Source organism: Ambystoma mexicanum, chromosome 3q (genome assembly GCF_040938575.1).
Source record: "Ambystoma mexicanum isolate Mex_15411 chromosome 3q, UKY_AmexF1_1, whole genome shotgun sequence".
Classification (NCBI taxonomy): Eukaryota; Metazoa; Chordata; class Amphibia; order Caudata; family Ambystomatidae; genus Ambystoma; species Ambystoma mexicanum.
The window spans coordinates 585804680-585830319 of NC_090926.1; the positions used below are offsets into that span (position 1 = coordinate 585804680).

General features: G+C 49.1%; 1 protein-coding gene across 2 annotated transcripts in view; it reads right to left on the reverse strand.

Annotated features, from left to right (window-relative positions):
- SEPTIN3 (septin 3) overlaps positions 1 to 22183 on the reverse strand; it is a 133205-nt gene extending 111022 nt beyond the window's left edge. The window contains exons 1-2 of one of the 2 annotated variants that reach the window (XM_069654393.1): positions 21711 to 22183; positions 3288 to 3482 (exon numbers count right to left, since the gene is read on the reverse strand). In XM_069654393.1, coding sequence (XP_069510494.1) covers positions 3288 to 3482; positions 21711 to 21720 — 205 coding nt within the window. In that variant the 5' untranslated portion in view covers positions 21721 to 22183. The remainder of the gene's footprint in view (positions 1 to 3287; positions 3483 to 21710) is intronic. The other variant, XM_069654392.1, reaches the window with a different exon arrangement.
- Positions 22184 to 25640: the final 3457 nt, after the last annotated feature.

The following is a 25640-nucleotide window of genomic DNA, read 5'->3' on the forward strand; positions in this document are numbered from 1 at the left end:
TTTACACCCACACAATAGTTTTCTTCTATCATAGTGGTAGCTGACTCATAGATACATTTATAACCAGGGAATTTTGTTGATATTAAACCCTGGTCAATGATTTCAATACAGGCCTGGCGCGTGAGCATTTTGCTCCTGGGTAAACAGACAGCGCACACCTTCCCAGGTCAGTGCTTTTTTGGCGGGTTTAACACATAAAAGCCATAGATAACGAGTATGTCTGTGTCCATTGATCTATAGATGTTTCAGACACTAGAAGAAGCCTGCGTTAGAGATTTTGGTTACCCTGCTACAAGTACTGCATTATCTATGTTTTACACATAGGCTCCACGTCAAATCTGGAAAATGACATTCCCCAAATGTGTGATCGTGGATAAATCCCGCTTCCCTCTGTGCCTCGGTACTTTTATCTGGCTGAAATGAGAGAGCCTGGAAACACAGGTGTTAGACACATCAGAAGGTCGTGTGCCATCACTTCCTGTGATGTCACTTGGGGCGGGGTCAAATTACACCACTGCCTGTGATGTCATCGGAGGTCATAGGCCATGTGATGTCACTTCCGCTACCCATGGCATTTTGGTGAAATGACGTCCCTGAGAGCAGGCCTGTGATGTGTGCTTTACTTGAAAGTATTCTTAGTAGATCATGTCCCAGTTAATGATGGTGCATATTACGGATATGCTTAGTAACATTATAAGCAATATATAAATAGGAGAACGAATCTTAAGCAATTAGTATTTATTAGTGATGGGGAGGGTTGGGTGTTGGGGGCAGCTCTGATGAAACAGGTTAGTGCAGGGGAACCTGCAAGGGGAACCTGCAAGGGAAATGAGATGTTGTTTGAGGGCCAATGTGAATGATTGTGGTGATGCTCTTGATGACGGGAATACACAGAGTCTCAGTGGTAATGATAAAGGCGAGTGAAGGAGAAGAGGCAAGAGGGAGCGTATCGTGGGAAAGGACAGAGGAATTAACTAGTACGAGTGAAAGGTGGAAGATAGGGCATGTCAGCAAGTGGAGATAGCCAGGTAAGACAGGGATGAGCCCCAGGATAGATTTAAATACTACAAAAAAATGAGTTTGAAAAAAGAGTTTGAAACGGGCTTGGTGATGCAAGGAACGCCAACTAGCGTGGAGGTGATGGGCAGAGGTTGGGTCAGAGTGGGAGGAGGGGGAATTCAGAATGTATGTTGCAATATTACACATTTTATTTAGGTGTATCAAAGGAGTAGAGTGGAAAGTGCAGGAGGGGGGCAGAAAGAGTTATTTACTAAGCAGAACACAACAGTGTAGTTACGTGTTTTAGTGGAGTGGTAGGTCAGATAGTAGTAGATTTTCCTGATGTCCATTAGGTTCAATCGCTTCAGTAGTAGGGGTGAATGTAAGAAATTGGTGGAGCTGTGCCCACCAATAAAGGGGACTCCATGGGTGCAAGTCTTGGGGCTGTTGTAGGGTGGCTAGGGGGAAAGGATATAGGGCAGGGGATTAGCAGAGGGACATTAGTTGTAAGAAAGTAAATGATTTGGAAGTGATGGCACACGACTTTCTGATGTGTCTAACACCTGTGTTTGCAGGATCTCTCATTTCAGCCAGATAAAAGAACCGAGGCACAGAGGGAAGCGAGATGTATCCACGATCACACATTTGGGGAATGTGTCTTTAAGGAGTTGGTTTACAATGAGACATCAAAGTGCCATCCAGTGGGGGCAGCAGGGAGGAAATTAAAAACACACAAGGCCTGTTCATGGATAAAGTATGGAAAAGTGAATAACATCTTATCTTAGAATCATTAAGGTGGCAGGAGAAAAACAAGGGGGATATAAACTTCCTAGCTGAAGCTATAGAGAAGAAAAAGAAAAATGGGCCATGCATAGAGCGCTGGTGGACGCCCAGTCAAAGAGGGGTAGAACTAGAGGTATCCATGTTCCATATTACAGAGAAGGATTGTTCTGAAAATTAAGAAGTGATTCAGGCCTGGAAAGAGTGCTGGATGCCAAGGTAAAAAGAGCATGAAAGAGAGAGGTATGTTTGACAGTGTCAAAGGCTACCAAGAGATTGAGCAGTATGGGAAATGAGAAAGGTTTTGAGTGATGAGCATTCATGAGAAAGTTGGCGAAGTGTGCCAGTGTTGTTTCTTTGGCATGTCAGCTCGGTTTCCCTGACTATATGGAGTTGCAGAGTCTATTTATCTCCAGGTAGTTGGTGGGCTGGTTGCACCCCACACATTCCAGAACATTAGAGTAGTGAAGCTGAAGAGGTACAGCCCAGCCCGATAGTTGTCTGGGATAGTGGGGTCAGTAGAAATTATTTTTTAAATAAAGAAGGCAGGGACAATCCCAGTGGTCAGAGAGTGGTTAAAGAGGATGGAGATGTACGGGTGTGCAAGGGTTTGTGAAGTTCTTGCTGTTGTGTTGTAAAAGAAAAAAACAGGATCATAGGACGGCTTACCCACCCCAAGGTTGGCTGCCAGTTTAGCAGAGAGGTTGGAGAAAAGAATCCAAGGGAGGAGAGGGGTGAGAGGTGGTGGTGAGAAAGGGGAAGGAGTGGGAAGGAGACAAGGGCAGTTAGAGTGTCTGTGATCTTAAAATTTTGGAGGAAAAGCAAAGATGAAGTCCTCGGTGGAGGGAGAGGAGGAAATAAAGCAAAGACGCAGATAGCAGTAGGAAGTCAAGAAGCAGGATGAGGAGAATGGCCAAAGGTGTGAGCAATGCGTAGAAGGGTAGAAATTGAGTAATTGAATGCTTAGAGAGTGCTACAGTGATGGATGTATATTTGGTGCACTATACAATATGAGTGGTGGAGCAAGGTAATGTGTCCATTTCCATTCACATTTTAGAAGTACATTTGTGAAGTAGTTCAATGTACTGCGAGTAGCATACTGTGATAGGATGGAGGCGTGATGCCTTAAATGTGCTACATTAGTTTCAGAAGTGAGACATATGTGCTTTAAGTGTTTGTACTAAACAGCAGAAGCAGAAGTGGAGTAGTTTGGAACTCTCTGAAGACATAGGAAAGGGGCCAGTAGGTGCATTGTATCTTGTATACCTTATATCAGTTGTAGAGCTCAGCTGTATCTGTGGGTATCCAGTCTTTTTACTGTTCAAAACTCACTGCAGAATTGTTTCCGCACATTTTTTCACCAAACGTCACGCTAAATCACACTCCTTGGCAGCACATCCAGCCTCTTATGCTCTATACCTCAAATTGTGTCCTATCCCTCTCATTATTCCCATTATGTCCCTCCCACTCTATTCCTCATACACATCCCTTTGAGTTGACACACCTACCTACGACCATGATGTTGAAGTCAAAGCCGGTCCTCATGGTCTTCTTGCGCATCTGCTCAATGATTGTGTCGATGCCAATGTAGCCCAGCAGATTCGGGTTCAGGCCCGCAGCAGGCTTCATGGCGACAGCCGGCTTTGGACGGGTCTCCGGCACTTGTTCTGACATGACCGTCTCAGACCTGGAATCCGTAAACCCTGCAAGGGGCAGACAGTGCCTGTCATTAAGGTGCAGAAAAATACCCTTCATGGAGGGCCTATAATGCCAACCCCTTAGGTTTCTCCTTACAATAAATAAATAGCTGTTCAGGGGCTCCTTAATGGCTAAGAAATGTATCTTGAGACATTGAAAGTCAACTTGTGGGGTTGTAGGGAGTGATTTATCGACGTCAGAAGAAAAACAAGCTCTTTGAGAATATCTGGGGCAGGTTTCTGGATTTTTACTAATTCTGTGATTATTCAGGTGGGGGTTTTGATGTGGGTTTATTTGTAAAAAAACAATAAATAGGATTTTAACCTAAATGTTACCACAGGGACATTAGGGAGAGTGTGAATGCAATGCATTATGTTGTGAAGGTATTTCAGAATACCAGCCTCAGGTTTGAAAAGCCTCTCTGACCTTAGAGGTGACAAGCTTAGTATGCCTCTCTTAAACAGAGCCCATTAATCCTTAAAAGGCTGGGTATCTCATTCACAATTCTATAAGCGCATCCTGTCCTAGAGGTGAACATTTTCTGTATCCCTGTGTGAATCACCTGAGTACATCCATGCATAGAGGTTACTGGTTCTGGAGCCCCTTACCAGTCGCCTGAATACATAAGGTCCTAGAAGTGACAGACTTAATATCCCTGTGCCAATTGCCTGAGTTCATGCAGACATAGGGCCTCATTACGAGGTGGGAGGTAAGGGATTACCGGCACCGGTAAGGGCACCGGTGCCGGTAATCCCTTACCTCCCTACTACGAGTTCCCTTTGTGGGTCCTTCCTTAACGCCTGGTTTTTGCAGGCGTTAAGGACGGGACCCGCAAAGGGACTCTGGAGCTAATAACAGTACCACAATTTGCGGTACCGTTATTAGCGCCTTCCCCATTCCCATTGAGCCCTATAGGGGCGCAAATGGGAATGGGGAATGGCCCTGGTGAATGGGGAATTACCCGTCCCTCCGACCTCGGAATGGACCGGTAATTGCTCCATTCACCAGGGCGGAGTCGGAAGGGTTTTGGAGGCAGCCATGGAGCCAATAGCTCCATGGCTGCCTCCAACCTCGTAATGAGGTCCATAGACAGGACAGGTCTGCTAAGCCTGCACCAATCTCCTCAGCCATTCATTAGGTGGCAGAATCAATAGTTATATTTCAATTCTGTACTTCATTTAATCCAAGAAAGAATAGATTTGTCAATGGGTGGGGTACTAAGCAGTCCCTGGATAAGCATCTGAGCATGTACATGGCCAGAAAACATAACAAGTTTTCCAACATAGCAGCAGAAATTACCAAATGTGGCCGCAGGCAGATTCAAGGGGATATTCACTTAAATATGATTAGGAGTGGGTGAAATATTTCAACGATAGCAGTAATAGGCATATTTCCATGAAAGTTCTATGCCACTTCTAGAGTCGACTTATGAGCTCCATTTGTCTGTATGCTGCAAACCAGCAGAATGCTTACTCATTTTGAACTCTACTGGCATCAGGCCGTTCCCAGATGTTTCAGCCAATCTAAATGACCAAATACATCACCCGATCATGATCTGGAAACACCCCTGAAATGTCCCACTTGGAGGCAGAATAAGTGTTGGAATGACACAGCATTCCAATGTTCCACTTTGTAGGGCAAGCAGTGTTTCAACTAGCCCATGCATTATTAGTTAATGAATGTTTGTCATGATTTGAGAGGTAGGTTATACACCCTGGAGTATGTTTTGAAAATGTATCATGCACTCTTGTGGCTATTTGGAAGACAACATTTGATTTGCAAAGCAGATGTTTCTTAGCATCGGGAAATCAGTCAACGTTTGAGTTCTGCTTGGAAAGGTCAGGATAAAAGTTGCCTTATCTGAAGAGAAAATTAGAGAGACGATTATGTACCCTCTTGGAAGGGAGAGAAATCTCTTTGAAAAACTGGGAATTGAGAAATCCCTTCGAAGGAAGGAAACTGAGAAACCTTTTTGAAAAGGCAGAAATTAAGAAGCCCTGTTTCAAAAATGGCAAGTTGGTAAACCCCTATAAATAAAACATTTTAAGAAACTTCCTTTGAAGATGTGCAGCCAGGAAACTACATTAAGGAAAGGAAATGGCAAACTGCGCTTAAATAATGAAATACTGGGAAAATCCTTTGAAGGAAGGGTGTTTGAAATTCTTTTAAAGAAGGTCAAATTGAAAGCAACTTTTGAGGAAATATTGGAAAAATCTTTTGAAGGTGAGAGATTGAAGATCCCGTTGATTGTAGCATTTATGAAATCCCCTTTATAAAAAAGGGATTTCTGAACCAATATTTAAGGAGAAATTGTGAAACCACTTTGAATACAGGAAATTGAGAAAACTATTTGAAGACATTGACATTGGGAAAGACTTGAGAAGAAGAGGGTAGTTGAAAATTCTATAAAAGAGGGCACATTTGGAAACCACTCTGAAAAAGAGGGATTTGGCAAACTGCTTAAAATGTGATCTTGGATAGCTGCATAAAATGAAGAAAATGTAGCATTTGCTTTTGAAGAAGGTAAGATTGGGTAACTTCTTTTGAAAGGCAGAAATGGGGAAATTTCTTTGTAGAACTGGACATTCTTTTAAAGAAGGGGAGGATTAGAAAACCTGAAGGGCACATTTTCAGTGTCCACGTAGCAGAAAATGTGTATCCTCTATGAAGAATTGGTATGGGCAAATCATCTTGAAGATGAATACATTTGGAAAGCACTCCGTAGAAGGGAACATTGGAAAACCTTTTGATGAAAGGGAAACTGAGGAATCCCTCTTAAAATAAAATATTAAGGAATCTACTCATTCTATATCCATTTCATCAGAGAAAAATATCATATGTGAACATTTGTGACATGGATCCTCTTTAACTGTGTCCATCTCGTCCTAGGAGTCCATTGCACATTTGAGACTGGGTGTCAGGGAACATGTTTCTGTACCTACCTGTGTATGTCAGATCCTATTTTCCATCTCTGATCTTACCGGGTATGTCAGTGGTTCTCTATTTTATTCTGTGGGGACCTCACAGACTATGCTGATATGCTTCTTCTCTGATTGGCTCTGTCAGATCGCTGGCATCTGTCTCTGAACTGAGCCTTTTGGATAAGCAGCATCTTTCTCTTTGGGACTCATTTTCCGAAAGGTAAAAATGTCATGTATGGTGCCGCCTACGTTATCACTTTCTTGCAATAAGTTACCCTCAATGCAAGTTTCGTCATTTGCACTACAACGCGCAAAAAAAAGTTAAAAGTGGAAATCGGCTTAACACCTTATTGCACTTTGTTGTGAAAAACATGAAGGGATGGCCTGCATCACGTAGGTAGGCCAAGCAGAATTATACTTGCAATAAGTTACAAGGTTCTGATGGTTACTGATGGCACAGTCCGCGGCAGAGACCCACCACGCCAGCTGCTGTCGGCCAGCAATGCTGCTGGTTGACGCAATGTCTGCAAATCCTGTTTCTGATTCTGTTCAGTGGGGTGCTTGATTTCTATTGAACTGAGACTGGGGTGAGAGATACATTACTCAGAATTCTGGTTCAAAGAACCTGATACTTCAATGCAAGAAATAAGGCATGCAGGAGGTAACTACTGAGGAAATTAGCAACTGGCCCAAGTGGAAAAAATAATAGTAGTGTGGTACTCTTTTGGTGGTGCTTCTGCCCAAAAGGCCTTGAGAACTCTTTGCATTTTCGTAATGAAAGGCTGTTACCTATGCTTATTGATAGTATAGAAATGACATTTGGCCACACTAATAGTGATGGTGAAGTAACATTGTAATACACTAATAAACATAAGAATCGTTTGGATTAGGGAAGAAAAGGATGGCACGACCTGGGCGAACGTAGCAGGAAAATGAATGATTAAAGGAAAACTAAGCAAAATGTTTCAGAAAGTTGTACTGAGAGCACAAAATGGGCAACTCTCAAAGCTCAAAATATTGCATTTCTTATGTGCTGCATTGGGGTTATGTCTCTGTGTGGATCTACCTGCCTCCAGCTGACCTGAGTCTTGCTGACAGGCAGGCTCTGTGTGGATCTACCTGCCCCAAGGTGACCTGAGACTTGCTGACAGGCAAGCTTTGTCTCTATGTGCATCTACCTGCCCCTAGGTGACATGAGCCTTGTTAATAGGCACTGGCTGTCTCTATGTTGAGCTACCTGCCCTCAGGTGACCTGAATATTCCTGACAGACAGGATCTGTCTGTGTGTGCATCTACCCACCCCCAGATGTCTTGAGTCTTGGTGACAGGAAGGCTCTATTTCTCTGTAAATCTACCCGCCCCCAGGTGACCTGACACTTACTATCAGACAGGATCTGTCTGTGTGAGGATGTGCTTAGCCCCAGGTCTCCTGACTCTTGCTGGTAAGCATGATGTGTCTCTGTTTGGATCTGCGTGCCCCCAGGTGACCTGAGTCTTTCTGATAGGCATGATTTGTCTCTATGTGCATCTACCCGCCCCAAGGTGACCCGAGTCTTGTTAACAGACACAGTCTGTCTCTATGTGGATCTACCCACCCTCGGGTGACCTGATCTTGTTGACAGGCAGGATCTGTCTGTGTGTGGATCTGCCTGCCCCCGGTTGACCTGAGTCTTGCTGTCAAGCAAGCTCTGTCTCTGTGTAGATATACCCATCCCCATGTGACCCAAGTCTTGCTGACACTCAGACTTTGTATCTATGTGCATCTACCCACCTCTAGGTGGCATGAGTCTTGATATCCGGCAGGGGCTATCTCTATGTGAATCTACCCAACCCCAGATGACCTGAGTCTTGCTGACAGGCAGGCTCTGTCTCTGTGTGGACCTACACTCCTGCAGGTAACCTTTGACTTGCTCACAGGCAGGATCTGTCTCTGCATGGATCTACCCTCCCCCAGGTGCCCTGGGTCTTGTTGACAGGCAGGGTCTGTGTTTGTGTGGATCTAGCCTTCCGCAGGTAACTTGAGTCTGGCTAATAGACAGCTTCTGTCTCAGTGTGAATACGCCCGCCCTCAGGTGATCTGAGTCTTGCTGACAGGCAGGATCTGTATGTGTGTGCATCTACCCACCCCCAGATGTCTTGAGTCTTGGTGACAGGAAGGCTCTATTTCTCTGTAAATCTACCCGCCCCCAGGTGACCTGAGACTTACTATCAGGCAGGATCTGTCTGTGTGAGGATGTGCTTACCCCCAGGTCTCCTGACTCTTGCTGGTAAGCATGATGTGTCTCTGTTTGGATCTGCGTGCCCCCAGGTGACCTGAGTCTTTCTGATAGGCAGGATTTATCTCTATGTGCATTTACCCGCCCCAAGGTGACCTGAGTCTTGGTAACAGACACAGTCTGTCTCTATGTGGATCTACCCACCCTCGGGTGACCTGATCTTGTTGACAAGCAGGATCTGTCTATGTGTGGATCTGCCTGCCCCCGGTTGACCTGAGTCTTGCTGTCATGCAAGCTCTGTCTCTGTGTAGATCTACCCACCCCCATGTGACCCGAGTCTTGCTGACACTCAGACTTTGTCTCTATGTGCATCTACCCACCTCTAGGTGGCATGAGTCTTGATATCCGGCATGGGCTATCTCTATGTGAATCTACCCGACCCCAGATGACCTGAGTCTTGCTGACAGGCAGGCTCTGTCTCTGTGTGGACCTACACTCCTGCAGGTAACCTTTGACTTGCTGACAGGCAGGATCTGTCTCTGCATGGATCTACCCTCCCCCAGGTGTCCTGGGTCTTGCTGACAGGCAGGGTCTGTGTTTGTGTGGATCTACCCTTCCGCAGGTAACTTGAGTCTGGCTAATAGACAGCTTCTGTCTCAGTGTGAATACGCCCACCCTCAGGTGATCTGAGTCTTGCTGACAGGCAGGATCTGTATGTGTGTGTATCTATCCGCCTCCAGGTGACCTGAGACTTGTTGACATACACCTTATGCCTCGTGTGTGGGTCTGCCTGCGCTAAGGTGACCTGAGTCTTACTGGCAAGTAGGATCTTTCTGTGTGTGGATGTGCCTGTCCCCCAGTCTCCTGAGTCTTGCTGACAAGCATGATGTGTCTCTGTTTGGATCTACCCACCCCAGGTAACATGTGTCTTGCTGACAGGCAGGGTCTGTGTTTGTGTGGATCTACCCGCGCGCAGGTAACTTGAGTCTGGCTAATAGACAGCGTCTGTCTCGGTGTGAATACGCCCACCCTCAGGTGATCTGAGTCTTGCTGACAGGCAGGATCTATATGTGTGTGTATCTATCTGCCTCCAGGTGACCTGAGACTTGTTGACATACACCTTATGCCTCTGTGTGGGTCTGCCTGCCTTAAGGTGACCTGAGTCTTACTGGCAAGCAGGATCTTTCTGTATGTGGATGTGCCTGTCCTGCGGTCTGCTGAGTTTTGCTGACAAGCGTGATGTGTCTCTGTTTGGATCTACCCGCTCCCATGTGACCTGAGTCTTGCTGACAGGCACGGTCTGTCTCAATGTGGATCTACCCACTGTCAGGTGACGTGAGTCTTTCTGACAGGCAGGATCTGTCTGTGTGGATCTACCCACCCCCAGGTGACCTGAGTCTTGCTGACAGGCAGGCCCTGTCTCTACATGGGCCTACACTCCTGCAGGTAACCTTTATTTATTTTATTTATTTATATTTATATAGCGCGCCAGCAGCCCAGGGGCATTGAGGCGCTGTTACTTGCAATAACTTAGTTACATGGTACATATGATAGCGATTGTTGACACATTATGAATAGTACAAGAAATCATACTGTTGTTACAAATATTGCATTTGGTCGTATATTACAACATATATGATAAGTATTCGTGCTGATGTGTCGGTCCTTATGTGAAGAGGGTAGTTTTCAGTGTTTTGCGGAAAGTGGTGAGGGAGTCCTCGCCACGGATAGTGAGAGGTAGGGCATTCCAGTGGGTGGGCGCGAGATAGGGGAAGCTGGATCCACCCGCTTTTACTCTTTTTACTAGTGGCACAGAGAGCATGTTGGTGTAGGGGGATCTGGTTGGCCTGGTAGTGGAGACAGGGTGGATCCTTTGAGAAAGGTATGCAGAAGCAGTGAAGTTAATGCACTTGTGGGTCAGTGTCAGGGCTTTGAATACGATCCTTTCCTTTATTGGGAGTCAGTGGGCTAGTTTTCTGGCTTCAGAGATGTGTTCTCTTTTAGCAATGCCTTGGACTGCCCGGAGAGCATTGTTCTGTATTACTTGTAGTCTCTCTAAGTTTTTGTTGGAGGTTCCTAGAAAGAGTACATTGCAGTAGTCTAGCCTGGAGCCGGTGATGGCTCTGGCTATGTTGGTGCAGTTCTCTTTGGATAGAAAGGACCTGATTGCGTTGATAAGTTTAGCATGATATGCAGCTGCGGATGCTATTGCGTTGACTTGTCTATCCATGGATAGGCTGGAGTCCAGGTAGACTCCCAGAGTTTTGACAGAATCGGAGACCGGGATTTTAATGGAGTCAATGATGAAGTGGCTGAATTGGGCATCTAGGTTTTTTAGCGTGTCGGGGGAACCTACCAGGAGGAGTTCCGTCTTGTCAGAGTTGAGGCATAGTCCGTTGTCAGCCATCCAGGCTTGGATGGTGTTGTAGAGGTTGTTGAGGGTCAGGGAGTCGGTGTCATAGTTACCTGTGAGAGTGAGGAGGATCTGAGTGTCATCGGCGTAGTTGGTGTATGAGATGCCCATAGCGTCGAGGATGAGGAAGAGGGGTCGTGTGAAGATGTTGTACAGGGTGGGGGGGAGACAGGAGCCTTGGGGTACACCACAAAGTATAATAGTTGGTGATGCGGCGGCTAGGTCAGAGAATACTTGCATGGTTCTGTCTTGTAAGAAGGAGGTGATCCAAGCTGTGGCGGTGGAGGAAAGGTGGTGGCATAGGACGCCATGATCCACGAGGTCGAATGCTGCGGATAGGTCAAGGAGTAGGAGAAGTGCTGGTTTACCCATGTCTCTAGCATCGTCCATTTGGTTTTTCAAGTCAAGTAGGGCGGTTTCGGTCCCGTGTCTGGGGCGGAAGCCAGATTGGCGGAGTCCAAGGAGTTTGTTCTCTTCAATGAAGTGCTGGACCTGCAAGTAGGCTGCTTTGTCCAATATTTTGAGGAGGAATGGGACAGTGGTGATAGGTCTGTAGTTGTTGGGGGAGGTGGGATCGAGAGTTGGTTTTTTCAAAAGAGGGCGGACCCAAGCTTCCTTGAGGGAGGCGGGGACTTTCCCTGTGGTAAAGGAGGCATTCACAAAGGCTGTTAGGAAGGGCGCTAGCGCTTCCGTGCAGTCTTTGATAATGGAGGCTGGGCATGCATCACCTTTGCAGTTAGAGGGCTTGATGTTCCTCATAATGTTGATGATGTCTTTTTCTTGGATGGGTTTGAAGGAGAAGGGTAGGGGGGGATCCGGGGCAGGTGATGGGATAGGGATATGCATACTGGGTAGGGCTTGTTTAGTGGCTAGTATTTTGCTTTTGAGGAGGCTTAATTTGGTTTGCATGGCCGTTTGTATTTTGTCACACCAGTCTTTGTCTTTGGTGAAATTTTGGGGGGCGGGAGTGGGTGTCTCGAGCTCTCTGAAAATGGCGAAGATTTCTTTTGTGCTAGATTGGGCTTCCGAGATTCTGGATTCAAAGGATTTGGCCTTTGCTTGGGTGATTGCCTTTTTGTATTTGGTGGATAGGGCTTTAAAGATCATCTTGTCTTTTTCAGAGTGGGACGTTTGCCACTGTGTGAGTGCGGCTTTTTTCTCGTTGCGGAGTGTGAGGAGCTCAGGGGTGAACCAAGAGTTGGAATGGGTAGTGGGTTTGGATTTGCGGGGTTTGAGAGGGGCAATGGAGTTGATAGCTGCTTTGATGACAGTATCATAGGTTGTTGCGAGTGTTTCTGGGTCTGATGAAAAAGGTGGTCTGAAGGCTGGGCCTTGGAGGAAGGGCAGTAGCCCTTCCTTAGTGAGCTGGCGGGAGCTTCTGGCGAGGCAAGGTGGGAGCGGTTGAGGCAAGGGGGCAGCAGGGGAGCTAGTGGTGAGGATGCTAAAGGTGATGATGTGGTGGTCAGACCACGGGGTGGGATTGTTACCTGTGATGATGAGTGGGCAGTTATGCTGTGCTATCCAGTCGAGCGTTCTGCCCTGAGTGTGAGTAGGGCTAAGGATGGTGTTCTTGTAGCCTAGAGCATTGAGGGCAGAGTCAAGGGATTTGGCTGCTACGTCCTTACTATCCCGGAGCCCTAGGTTGACGTCCCCGAGGAGAATGGCTTTAGACTGTTTTTTGAGGTTGTCAGAGAGGAGGTGGATGAGAGAGGCTTGGAAGTCTCCTGTTGGACCTGGAGGGCGGTAGATGATGTGCACAGTAATGGTGCAATGGGGAGAGAGGGTTATTTTAACTTGGAGGTAGTCACTGTTGTTGTTGGTCAGGGATTTCTCTATCTTTCTGATAGAGAGCGAGTCTCTGGCAATAATTGCTACACCTCCACCTTTGGAGAGGCGGTCTTGTCTAGTTATGGAATAGCCAGGGGGTAGGGCGAGGGATAGTGCCGGGCCGGAGGCCTCATGTAGCCATGTTTCTGAGATCATGAGTAGATCTAGGTTGTGGGAGGTTAGTAGGTCGTGTATGTCTAGGGCGTGGGCATTGATGGACCTAGCGTTAATCATGGCGCATTTCATGTGGGGTTCAGTAGTGCCTGAGAGGGGGTTCATGATGAGATAGGGTTTGGTGGGGGGGGGTTGAGCTCTGGGTGTAGGGGAGATGCACAACCCAGATTTTATACTGGGGGTCACATTTTCAGAAGTGGTGGACACATGTGGTATAGCATTTGGCACACTAGCATTCAAAATGGTGGTAGAAGAATTGCTAATCACAGATTTTACACTGGGGGTCACATTTTCAGAGGTGGTGGACATGTGGTATAGCATTTGGCACACTAGCATTCAAAATGGTGGTAGAAGAATTGCTAATCACAGATTTTAAACTGGGGTCACATTTTCAGCGGTGGTGGACACATTTGTAATCACATTGGTTATGGAGGCGGTATAATTATACGAAAAGTTAAGTACTTTGTTGGTGGCTGTGTTGGTAGTACTTGAGGTGGATGCAGGCTTTGAGGTTTTGCGGGGGTGCCTGGCCTTATCAGCGAGTGAGGAGGGTTGTACAGTGCGTGAGCATAGCCGCGTATTACGGCTGCTCGTGGGAATGGGCTGTGAGCTGAAGGCGGCTTTCAAAGTACGGGCGCGCAACCTGAAGCGCCTTTAGGTGGTGCAGGGGTTGGAGAGAAGCTTGCAAGGGTAGAACTTCTTACCTTCTGGGTGCGGCGTAGGTTTCGGGCAAACGGCAAACGAGCAGCGAAGAGCTGCAAAGAGCACAGGAGGCCTTTTCTCCTGGCCTTCTCTCGTCGGCTTCGCCTCTCGGCCCTCTCCCCCTCCATTTAAAGCAGGAGGGGAGGGGCGTGCAGGCGGACACAGCAAATGGTCTTGCTGATAGGCAGGATCTGCCTCTTTGTGTATCTACCCGCACCCAGGTTACCTGCAACTTGCTCACAGACACCCTCTGTTTCTCTGTGCATCTGTCTGCTCCTCAGTGATATTAGTCTTGCTGAGAGGCAGGCTTTCTCTATCTCTTTGTGGATCTCCCTGCCCCCAGGTGATCTGAGACTTGCTGACAGACACCCTTTGTCTCTGTGTGAATCTACCCACCCCCATGTGACCTGAGTCTTGTTGACAAGCAGGATCTGTCTCTGTGTGGATCTAACTGTCTCCGGCTGACCTGAGTCTTGCTGACAGGCAGGCTCTGTGTGGATCTACCTGCCCCAAGGTGAGCTGAGCCTTGCAGAGAGGCAGGATTTGTGTGTGTATCTACTCGCCAGAAGGTGACCTGAGACTTGCTGACAGGCAGGCTTTGTCTCTATGTTCATCTACCTGCCCCTAGGTGACATGAGCGTGGTAAACAGGCACAGGCTGTCTCTATGTGGATCTACCAGCCCTCAGGTGACCTGAATCTTCCTGAGAGACAGGATCTGTCTGTATGTGCATCTACCCACCCCAAATGTTTTGAGTCTTGGTGACAGGCAGGCTCTGTTTCTCTGTAAATCTACCCGCCTCCAGGTGACCTGAGATTTGCTGTCAGGCAGGATCTGTCTGTGTGAGCATTTGCTTGCCCCCAGGTCCCCTGAGTATTGCTGACAGGCATGATGTGTCTCTGTTTGGATCTACGCGCCCCCAGGTGACCTGAGTCTTGCTGATAGGCAGGATTTGTCTCTCTGTGCATCTACCCACCACAAGGTGACCTGAGTCTTATTAACAGACAGGGCCTGTCTCTATGTATATCTACCCACCCTTGAGTGACCTGATCTTGTTGACAGGCAGGATATGTCTGTGTGTCCATCTATCTGCCTCGAGCTGACCTGAGTCTTGCTGACAGGCAGGCTCTGTGTCGATCTACTTGCCCCCAGGTGACCTAAGCCCTGCCGATAGGCCGGATATCTGTGTGTATCTACCCACTCCCAAGTGACCTGAGACTTGCCAATAGACACCCACAGTCTTTGTGTGGATGTGTCTGCCCCCGGGTGACCTGAGTCCTGCTGAAAGGCAGGATCTGTATGTGTGTGTCTCTACCCGCCCCCTGGTGACCTAAGACTTGCTGACATACACCTTCTGTCTCTGTGTGGGTTTGCCTGCCCCAGGGTGACCTGAGTCTTACTGGCATGTAGGATCTGTCTGTGTGTGGATGTGCCTGCCCCCGGTCTCCTGAGTCTTGCTGATAAGCATGATGTCTCTCTGTTTGGATCTACCCACCCCCAGGTGACCTGTAATTTGCTGACAGACATCCTCTGCCTCTCTGTAGATCTGTCTGCCCCTGGGTGATCTGAGTCTTGCTGATAGACACCCTTTGTCCCTGTGTGAATCTACCCACCTCCATGTGACCTGTGACAGTCAGGGTCTGTGTCTATGTTGATCTACCTGCCCTCAGGTGACCTAAGTCTTGCTTACAGGCAGGATGTGTCTCTTTGTTGATCTACCCGAACAAGGCGACCTGTGGCTTGTTGACAAATAGGCTCTGTCTCTGTGTGGAACTACCTTCCCCAGGTGACCTGGGTCTTGATGACAGGCGGACACTATCTCTGTGTGAATCTAACCTCCCCCAGGTGACCTGATTCTTCCTGACAGACCCTGTCTCTGTACGGGCCTGCCCATCCATCCCCAAGTGACCTGAGTCTTAGGGTGAGGCAGGGTCTCTCTCTCTGTGGATATGCCTGCCTCCAGGTCGCCTGAGTCTTGCTGACAAGGATGATGTGTCTCTGTTTGGATCTACCCGCCCCCAGGTGACCTGAGTTTTGCTGTCGGGCAGGATTTGTCTCTATGTGCATCTGCCCGGCCCAAGGTGACCTGAGTCTTGTTAGAAGGCAGGATCTGTCTCTAAGTGGATCTACCCTCACTCAGGTGACCTGCTCTTGTTGACAGGCAGTATCTGTCTGTGTGTGCATCTACCTGCCTCCAGCTGACTTGAGTCTTGCTGACAGGCAGGCTCTATTTCTGTGTGCATCTACCTGCCCCCAGGTGACCTGCGTCTTTCTGATAGGCAGGTTATGTGTATCTACCCGCTCCCAGGTGACCTGAGACTTGCTGACAGACACCCACAGTCTCTGTGTGGATCTGCCTGCCCTACGGGTGACCTGAGTCTTGCTGACAGGCAGGCTCTGTCTCAGCGTGGATCTGCCCTCCCTTAGGTGACCTGAGCCTTACTCACAGGCAGGCTCTATCTGTGTGGATCTACCCTCCCCCAGGTGACTTGAGTCTTGCTAACAGGTAGGATCTGTATGTGTGTGTATCTACCCACACCCTGGTGTCCTGAGTCTTGCTGATACACAGTGTCTGTCTCTATGTGAATCTACACGCCCTCAGGTGACCTGAGTCTTGCTGACAGGCAGGATATGTAAGTGTGTGTATCTAGCCAATCCAGGTCACATGAGACTTGCTGACAGACATTGTCTGTGTGTGGGCCTGCCCATCCATCCCCAGGTGACCTGAGCCTTAGTGTCATGCAGGATCTCTCTCTTTGTGGATTTGCCTGCCCCCAGGTCGCCTGAGTCTTTCTGACAAGGATGATGTGTCCCTGTTTGGATCTACCCGCCCCCCAGGTGACCTGAGTCTTGCTGACAGGCAGGATTTCATTCTATGTGCATCTACCCATCCCTAGGTGCCCTGAGTATTGCTGATAGGCAGGATCTGTCTGTGTGTGCATCTACCACCCCCCAGATTACCCGAGTCTTGCTGACAGGCAGGGTAGGTCTTTATGTGGATCTACCCACCCTCAGGTGACCTGATTCTTGCTGACATGCAGGATCTATCTGTGTATGTATCTACCCACCATCATGTGATCTGAGAATTTCAGACATATGCCCTCTTTCTCTGTGTTGAGCTGCCTGCCCCTGGGTAGCCTGAGTCTTGCTGACAGGTAGGTGTTGTCTCTGTGTGGATCTACCATCTCCCAGGTCACCTGAGACTTGCTGATAGCCACCCTTTGTCTCTATGTGGATTTACCCGCCCAAGGTGGTCTGAGCCTTGCTGACAGGCAGGGGTGTTGCTAGGTCTGGAAAAGATCTGGGGCTACGCTAATGTTGGGATTGTTGGGACTCAAGGCTAAGTAGCCTTTTGGTTGAAGCCCCTGAGATTCTATCCGGGGCTACAATCAAAAGACCCGGGGCTATAGCCCCCTAAGACACCCCCTAGCAATGCCTCTGCTGACAGGCAGATTATGTCTCTATGTGGATCTACCCACTCCCAGGTCACCTGAGTCATGCTCATAGGCAGGATCTGTCTCTGTGTGGATCTGCCAACCCCCAGATGACCTGAGTCTTGCTGACAGACAGGCTCTGTCTCTATGTGGATCTGCCCTCCCCTAGGTGTCCTGAGCCTTACTGACAGGCAGGCTCTTTCTTTGTGTGGATTTACCCTCCCTCAGGTAACTTGAGTCTTGCTGATGGACAGGGTCAGTCTTTATGTGAATCTACCTGCCCTCAGGTGAACTGAGTCTTGCTGACATACACCTTCTGTCTCTGTGTGGCTCTGCCTGCACCAAGGTGACCCGAGTCTTGCTGACAGGCAGGCTCTGTATCTGTGTGGATCTATCCACCCCCAGATGACCAGAGTCTTGCTGACAGGCAGGACCTGTCTGTGTGCGCATCTACTTGGCTCCAGGTGAACTGAGTCTTGCTGAAAGCATGGTCTACCACTGTGTGGATCTACCCACTTCCTCCCCGGTCAGGGACCCGAGTCTTGCTGACATACACCCTCTGTCTCTCTGTGGATCTACCTTCCCCCATGCGTGAACTGAGCCTTGCTGACAGGCAGAATGTGTCTGTGTGTGTATCTACCCACCTCCGGGTGACCTGAGACTTGCTGACAGACACCCTCTGTCGCTGTATTGATGTACACACCCCCAGGTGAACTTTGTCTTGCTGATAGGCAGGATATGTTTGTGTGTGCATCTGTCCACCCCAGGTGACCTGAGTCTTATTGACAAGCAGGCTCTGTCTCTATGTGGATCTACCCGCTCCTAGGTGATCTGAGACTTGCTGACAAACACCATTTGTCTCTGTGTGGATCTGCCTTCCATCAGGTGTCCTGAGTCTTGCTGACAGGCAGGTTCTGTCTCTGTGTGAATCTACCTACCTCCAATGTGGCCTGTGACTTGCTGACAGTCAGGGTCTGAAGTCTTGACCTGAGTCTTGCTGACAGGCAAGATCTGTCTGTGTGTGTGCATCTACCTGCCTCCAGCTGACTTGAGTCTTGCTGGCAGGCAGGCTCTGTCTCTGTGTGGATCTACCCACCCCTAGGTGACCTGAGACCTGCTGATAGACACCATCTGTCTATCTGTGGATTTGCCTGCCCCTGAGTGACCTCAGTCTTGCTGACAGGCAGGGTATGTCTCTGTGTGCATCTGTCCACCCCCAGGTGACCTCAGTCTTGCCGATAGGCAGGTTCTGTCTCTGTGTGGATCTACCCACTGCTAGGTGACCTGGGACCTGCTGACAGACACCCTTTGTCTCTGTGTGGGGCCTGCCACAGGGCGACCTGAGTCTTTCTGAGAGGCAGGCTCTGTTTCTGTGTGGATCTACCCGCCCCCACATAACCTGATTCTTGCTGACAGGCAGACTTTTTCTCTATGTGCATCTACTTGGCCCTAGGTGACCGGAGTCTTGTTGTCTGTCTCTGTGTGGATCTACCCGCCCTCAGGTGACCTGAGTTGTGCTGGCAGGCAAGATCTGTCTGTGTGTGCATCTACCTTCCTACAGCTGACGTGGGTCTTGCTGACAGGCAGGCTCTGTCTCTGTGTGGATCTACCCACTCCCAGGTGACCTGAGACCTGCTGACAGATACCATCTGTCTCTCTGTGGATTTGCCTGCCCCTGAGTGCCCGGAGTCTTGCTGGCAGGCAGGAACTGTCTCTGTGTGCATCAGTCCACCCCTAGGTGACCTGATTCTTGCTGACAGGCAGGATCTGTCTGTGTGTGGATCTACCCACTCCTAGGTGACCTGAGACCTGCTGGCAGGCACCCTTTGCCTCTGTGTGGAGCCTGCCACAGGGCGACCCAAGTCTCGCTGACAGGCAGGTTCTGTCTCTGTGTGAATCTACCTGCCTCCAATGTGGCCTGTGACTTGCTGACAGTCAGAGTCTGAAGTCTTGACCTGAGTCTTGCTGACAGCCAAGATATGTCTGTGTGTGTGCATCTACCTGCCTCCAGCTGACTTGAGTCTTGCTGACAGGCGGCTCTGTCTCTGTGTGGATCTACCCCCCCCCCTAGGTGACCTGAGACCTGCTGGCAGACACCATCTGTCTTTCTGTGGATCTGTCTGCCCCTGGGTGACCTTAGTCTTGCTGACAGGCAGGGTCTGTCTCTGTGTGCATCTGTCCACCCCCAGGTGACCTCAGTCTTGCCGATAGGCAGGTTCTGTCTCTGTGTGGATCTACCCACTGCTAGGTGACCTGAGACCTGCTGATAGACACCCTTTGTCTCTGTGTGGGGCCTGCCACAGGGCGACCTGAGTCTTTCTGAGAGGCAGGCTCTGTTTCTGTGTGGATCTATCCGCCCCCAGATAACCTGATTCTTGCTGACAGGCAGGACCTGTCTGTGTGCGCATCTACTTGGCCCCAGGTGAACTGAGTCTTGCTGAAATCATGGTCTACCACTGTGTGGATCTACCCACTTCCTCCCCGGTCAGGGACCCGAGTCTTGCTGACATACACCCTCTGTCTCTCTGTGGATCTACCTTCCCCCATGCGTGAACTGAGCCTTGCTGACAGGCAGAATGTGTCTGTGTGTGTATTTACCCACCTCCGGGTGACCTGAGACTTGCTGACAGACACCCTCTGTCGCTGTATTTCTGTACTCACCCCCAGGTGAACTTTGTCTTGCTGATAGGCAGGATATGTTTGTGTGTGCATCTGTCCACCCGAGGTGACCTGAGTCTTATTGACAAGCAGGCTCTGTCTCTATGTGGATCTACCCGCTCCTAGCTGATCTGAGACTTGCTGACAAACACCATTTGTCTCTGTGTGGATCTGCCTTCCACCAGGTGACCTGAGTCTTGCTGACAGGCAGGTTCTGTCTCTGTGTGAATCTACCTACCTTCAATGTGGCCTGTGACTTGCTGACAGTCAGGGTCTGAAGTCTTGACATGAGTCTTGCTGACAGGCAAGATCTGTCTGTGTGTGTGCATCTACCTGCCTCCAGCTGACTTGAGTCTTGCTGGCAGGCAGGCTCTGTCTCTGTGTGGATCTACCCACCCCTAGGTGACCTGAGACCTGCTGACAGACACCATCTGTCTATCTGTGGATTTGCCTGCCCCTGAGTGACCTTAGTCTTGCTGACAGGCAGGGTATGTCTCTGTGTGCATCTGTCCACCCCCAGGTGACCTCAGTCTTGCCGATAGGCAGGTTCTGTCTCTGTGTGGATCTACCCACTGCTAGGTGACCTGGGACCTGCTGACAGACACCCTTTGTCTCTGTGTGGGGCCTGCCACAGGGCGACCTGAGTCTTTCTGAGAGGCAGGCTCTGTTTCTGTGTGGATCTATCCGCCCCCAGATAACCTGATTCTTGCTGACAGGCAGGCTTTGTCTCTATGTGCATCTACTTGGCCCTAGGTGACCTGAGTCTTGTTGTCTGTCTCTGTGTGGATCTACCCGCCCTCAGGTGACCTGAGTCGTGCTGGCAGGCAAGATCTGTCTGTGTGTGCATCTACCTTCCTACAGCTGACGTGGGTCTTGCTGACAGGCAGGCTCTGTCTCTGTGTGGATCTACCCACTCCCAGGTGACCTGAGACCTGCTGACAGATACCATCTGTCTCTCTGTGGATCTGCCTGCCCCTGGCAGGCAGGATCTGTCTGTGTGTGGATCTACCCACTCCTAGGTGACCTGAGACCTGCTGGCAGACACCCTTTGCCTCTGTGTGGAGCCTGCCACAGGGCGACCCGAGTCTTGCTGACAGGCAGGCCCTGTTCCTGTCTGGATCTACCTGCCCCCAGATTACCTGATGCCTGCTGACAGTCAAGGACTGTATGTGGATCTTCCTGCCCTCAGGTGACCTGAGTCTTGCTGACAGGCAGGATCTGTCTCTGTGCTCAACTACCCTCCCCACGTGACCTGGGCCTTGCTAACAGACACCCTCTGTCTCTGTGTGCTTCTATCCGCTCCCAGGTGACCTGAGTCTTGCTGGCAGGAAGGCGCAGGCTCGCGGTATATCCATCAGCTCTCTATCTGACATCGGGATGCGTGCGTGTGTGCAGGCGCCGGATGCTGGATAGGCAGAAGCTGTCCTATCGGTGTCCGTCATCGGAAGGCACCCTTGCTCTGTGTGTGAGACGCGAGCTTGACTGCCAGGCAGCCTCTATGCTCTTCCTCGTGTCAGTATCCATCTGCTCATAATTCACGCCAGCCTGTCAGGCAGCCAGGCCGCCTCAGTATGCGCCAGGCCCAGGTGAATGGCTGTGCTGCAAGCCTGTATGGGCCTGGCCGGCAATTACTCCCTGACACTAGGTGCGCGCCCGAGGGGATCCGGCAATATGGAACAAAGACCGCGCCCCACCCTCGGCCGTTTGCTTGATTGCACACCCCTCCATGTCCGAGCTGTGCGCAGTTGGAGTCCGCCCCCATGTGAGCTAGGGAACACACAATGCCCATCCGCACACAGTGACACCTTCCACGTGAGCAGCTGCGATTGTTTGTATCGGCCAATGTACCCTCCCCACAGACAAGCCCGCCATAGCGGCGCCCTCCTTACCTTTGATCATGGATCCCTCGTCTTTCCGTCACTCGATCAAGCGGATGGTCTATATGTGTCTGTCAATCTATCTATCCATCCGCCTAGCATCCATCTATTCGGTATCTCTCGCAGGTGATGGGTTTATTGTGCAGCCACTCTGGTCCCTCCTTTCTCTTGCCCTGCCCGCTCCTCTCCACCTTCTCCCTCTCCACCTCCTCCTTGGTTGCTAGGAGACTCGAGGGATGGAGATGCTGCGGATGGTAGGACCGCAGGTCATGTGACACGAGCAATAACCATCCACGTCTCCACCTTCTGTTATCTTTCAGAGAGGGGTGAGAGAGAGAGAGGGAGCGTTCGACGCCGTGAGCTGCTCTATGAGATGAGGGTGGAGGAGTTGCTTTTATGGGAGGGGGGCCGTATATGCCGCAGGGGGCATAAGTGAACAAAGCGAGAGAGGAGGGTGGATCGTCATTTTTTGCTACGCTCAGAGTGCTAGAGTGCTGGGTGGATACTGTGAAAGAGGAAGAGCGCTGCTGTATAACGGGAAAGAGGAGGGGCCGGTAATTGTGGGAGGGCGGGGCTTCGGAGGGCGTGACTCATGGATGCTCAGAGCAACTATATCATGAGCACGAGTGCAATGAGAGTTTTTTTTTAAATTTTCTTTGGGAGAGTCAGCGCTGCGCTGGCACATAATGCGAGAGATTCGAGAGCGTGTCATGATGAGTGCTGCTGGGAAACCAGCTATTGTGGATGATCGTTGGTCATCAGGAAACAACGAAACCTACACTTGGGTAGGGGGGCTGGAGAGGGGACTAACTGGTGATGGGAGGGGGCACTACAAAAAGTGGGCGGGGCAAACATGGAGGCGCCACCCCCTCTATTATACCTCTCGGGCTATCTGGCGTGCCCAAGTATCACTCAGCAGCCCAGCATTACATGTAAGTGCACACGCGCTTCTACCCCAGGGGTTGTCTGGCATGATAGGTTATTTATAATGCGCTTAATTCCAAGAGGTTTCTAAGCGCGGACACGGGATCGAACCTGTGTTGCTCCGCGTCGACTTGCTTCCAAGGCGAGCTGTTAGGGAGAATTCTCATCTTATGGCAAATTTCCTTTACCTATAGAGTCCGCCAGCAGCTTTGCTGGATCTGAAGGGTTTGTTTTTTTCTCCTGCTAAGATTGAGACTCTTTTTCCCACTCTTAGGGATTTTTTGCTATGTGTGTTCTGGGCTATTTTTGTGTTTAATGTCTATGGAGTTTTATATAGCATTCTCACCTCCATAGGAACCATCTTTATTCACATGTGTTACACAGCACCCTCTGTGCAGTGACACAGGGGTGTCGTAGCGACCCCAAACATAGACTCCATACCCTGGGACTGACTACTGTCTCCCAGGGCATGTAAAGTCCCCATTGGCTTGGAGATTCTAGAATGGCTGGCAGCGGAGTAGCAGCTTAACTCAACTGCTCTGGACCTCTCCCTGAAGATATTTATAAATGAAATTATAATGAGTTCCAAGAAAAAGATTGGTGAAGCGGAAAACCCTGCCTCAAAGAAACCCAAGCAGGTTCCTGAGATGGAGGATACCCCAAGCCTCTCAGATGTCTACAAGACTATTCTTCAGGTGGCGCAAGATGTTAGTGATATTAAGCTGACTATGGCTGAGCTTAATTTGAAAACTGGACAGCTGGATGGCAGGGTCACTGATTTGGAAAAGACCTCTCTGACTATGAGCTTTGAGATTGCAGGCAGCTTCCAGGCTTACAATAAATTGAAGTCTGACTTGAAGAAAGAAAAAGAACAGCGCTTGGATTTGGAATTAAGGATCAGGGCAAGAAACATCAGATTGGTTGGTGTGGAGGACTCTGCTGGGGATGATGACGACTTGCCTTCCTTGGTTATTCAAGTTTTTAGGGACACTTTTCATTGCTCTACTGTCAGGTTGGAGGACATTGATAACATCTTTCGGATTGGTAAACACCTGAGTGACAAAGCAAGGCATATCTTGGTATCCTTTCTGAATCTCAGGTCTAAGGAGTGCTTGATGAAAGCTGCCAGGCAAGTGGGGAATGCGACATACAAAGGTAAAGCTGTCTTTGTTTATCCTGACTTCCCTAAAGAAATCCTGATTCTGAGGAGATCCTTTCGGGGGGCTAAGGAACTGGCCAGACAGATTACACTGAATGCTTTTCTAAGTAAAAATAATGTCTTGAGTGGCTGGAGACATATAAGAGGGGCCTTCTTGCATCTGCCCTAAACATGGAGTAATTTAGGTTGGCACACGCCCCCCTCCACATTCCCCTCATGTATTTGGGAACTTTGTTCTATGTTTTGTTAATTTTTACAAGTTTGTTATGAGTTTGTCAATTTTAAAATGTCGCCGTGTTTAGATGACAGTTAACGTTTAAATTAGGATATGGAACTTTAGCTTGCCTTCATTCGCCATGTGGATTGCTGCCAGCTCGTGTTTTCATCTCGCGGCCTCTGTATGTGCTTCTTGCTGCTTGGGCCTTATTGAGTAAAGGACCTTCCGTGTCACATGATGCTGCCGTGTACGTGCGTACCCAGTCAGCTGTTCGGCGTATCATTCCTGGGCGGACCACACGTCAATGGGAACTTGCCGTGGAGCATTCATTGGCTGTAAAGATGGTGGATGAGCAAGGCTGCCTGATTCACGGAGGATCCGCGAGTGGTTGGTGTCGTGGAGCGTGTCACCGGACACAGAGAGGTATGTGACTGTCTCCGTAGAAATGACTGGTGCCCCTCGAGGGACATGGAAGATATTGATGCCGGCGTTTACAAGGCTGATGTCATGCTGCCTCAGCCGGGTTCCGTGTGACTTTGCTAACGTCAGCAAGGTTGCGCAGGGACAATGCACCAATGCACAGGATCCATGGATCCAGGCCCGGGGATCTGTCTGTGGAGTATGCTGCGTGGGGGATGAGCATTTGTTTGGCAACATCTTTTGGCAGGATTTCTACACGGCAGGGTTTCAGCGCCTTGTGGCGCTCCCGTATGGATGTTTCTGGCATTTCTGGCCCCATCACAGTATGATAAGGTATGAGCAATGGGATATTATCATACAGGGGTTGGAAGCACCAATTCATTGCTGCCCTACATAAGGCCCCCGAGCATCAGATCCCAAACTATGGTGAAAGATTTTTGGTAGCCTGACATTGCGTCAATAACGGACAAGGTGGAGCAGGATAGCCTACGCTCAAGTGGAGCATTGGGCACAGATGGAGAGATAACTTTACAGTACCATTTTTATGACGTTTTATGAATTTAGAATTCATGGGGGATGTGCTTCTGGTACTTCTGGAACTGCATACATGGCCACCACTCAGCATGGTCTTTACGACACCCATATTTTTATTGGAACAATGAAAAAAAGGATGTGGTTGCGGTTTTGTGGGATTTGGGTAGTCTGGTACAATGTCAAAGATGGCTATGGGGTTTCATAAATTGCATGTTCTTCTTTGTGCATTTATGTATATGGAGCTAGGTTTGCCTTTATGTTCTTTTGACATGTTATGATACAGTATATTTATGTAATTTGACTGCTTATATGGTTCAGTTTGGTGCCTGTTTATTTCTCAAACTGTTTATAAGGTTTTTTTGGGGGGACGGGGGGCTGGAGGTGTTGGGTATATATGCAAATATTCTTACTTGGTTTTGATTCTGCTTTTTTGGAAATAATTTCTTGATGTATTATTGTCGGTTTTAAGGTTCCTTGGGAAGTTCCTGGGGATGGTTTGGAATGTTGTTTGTTAAATTGTTTTTTGGGTTGAACAGACTTCGTAGATTTATCTGTTCTTTTTGTTTTTTACTTTTTGTTTTTGGGTCATATGTATATGTGCATCATTTTTTATGTTTTTTTCTACGCTAATTTTACTTTTGAGGTTTTAGACCTCCATGTTGTAATGATGGCCTCACACAAAGGTGGG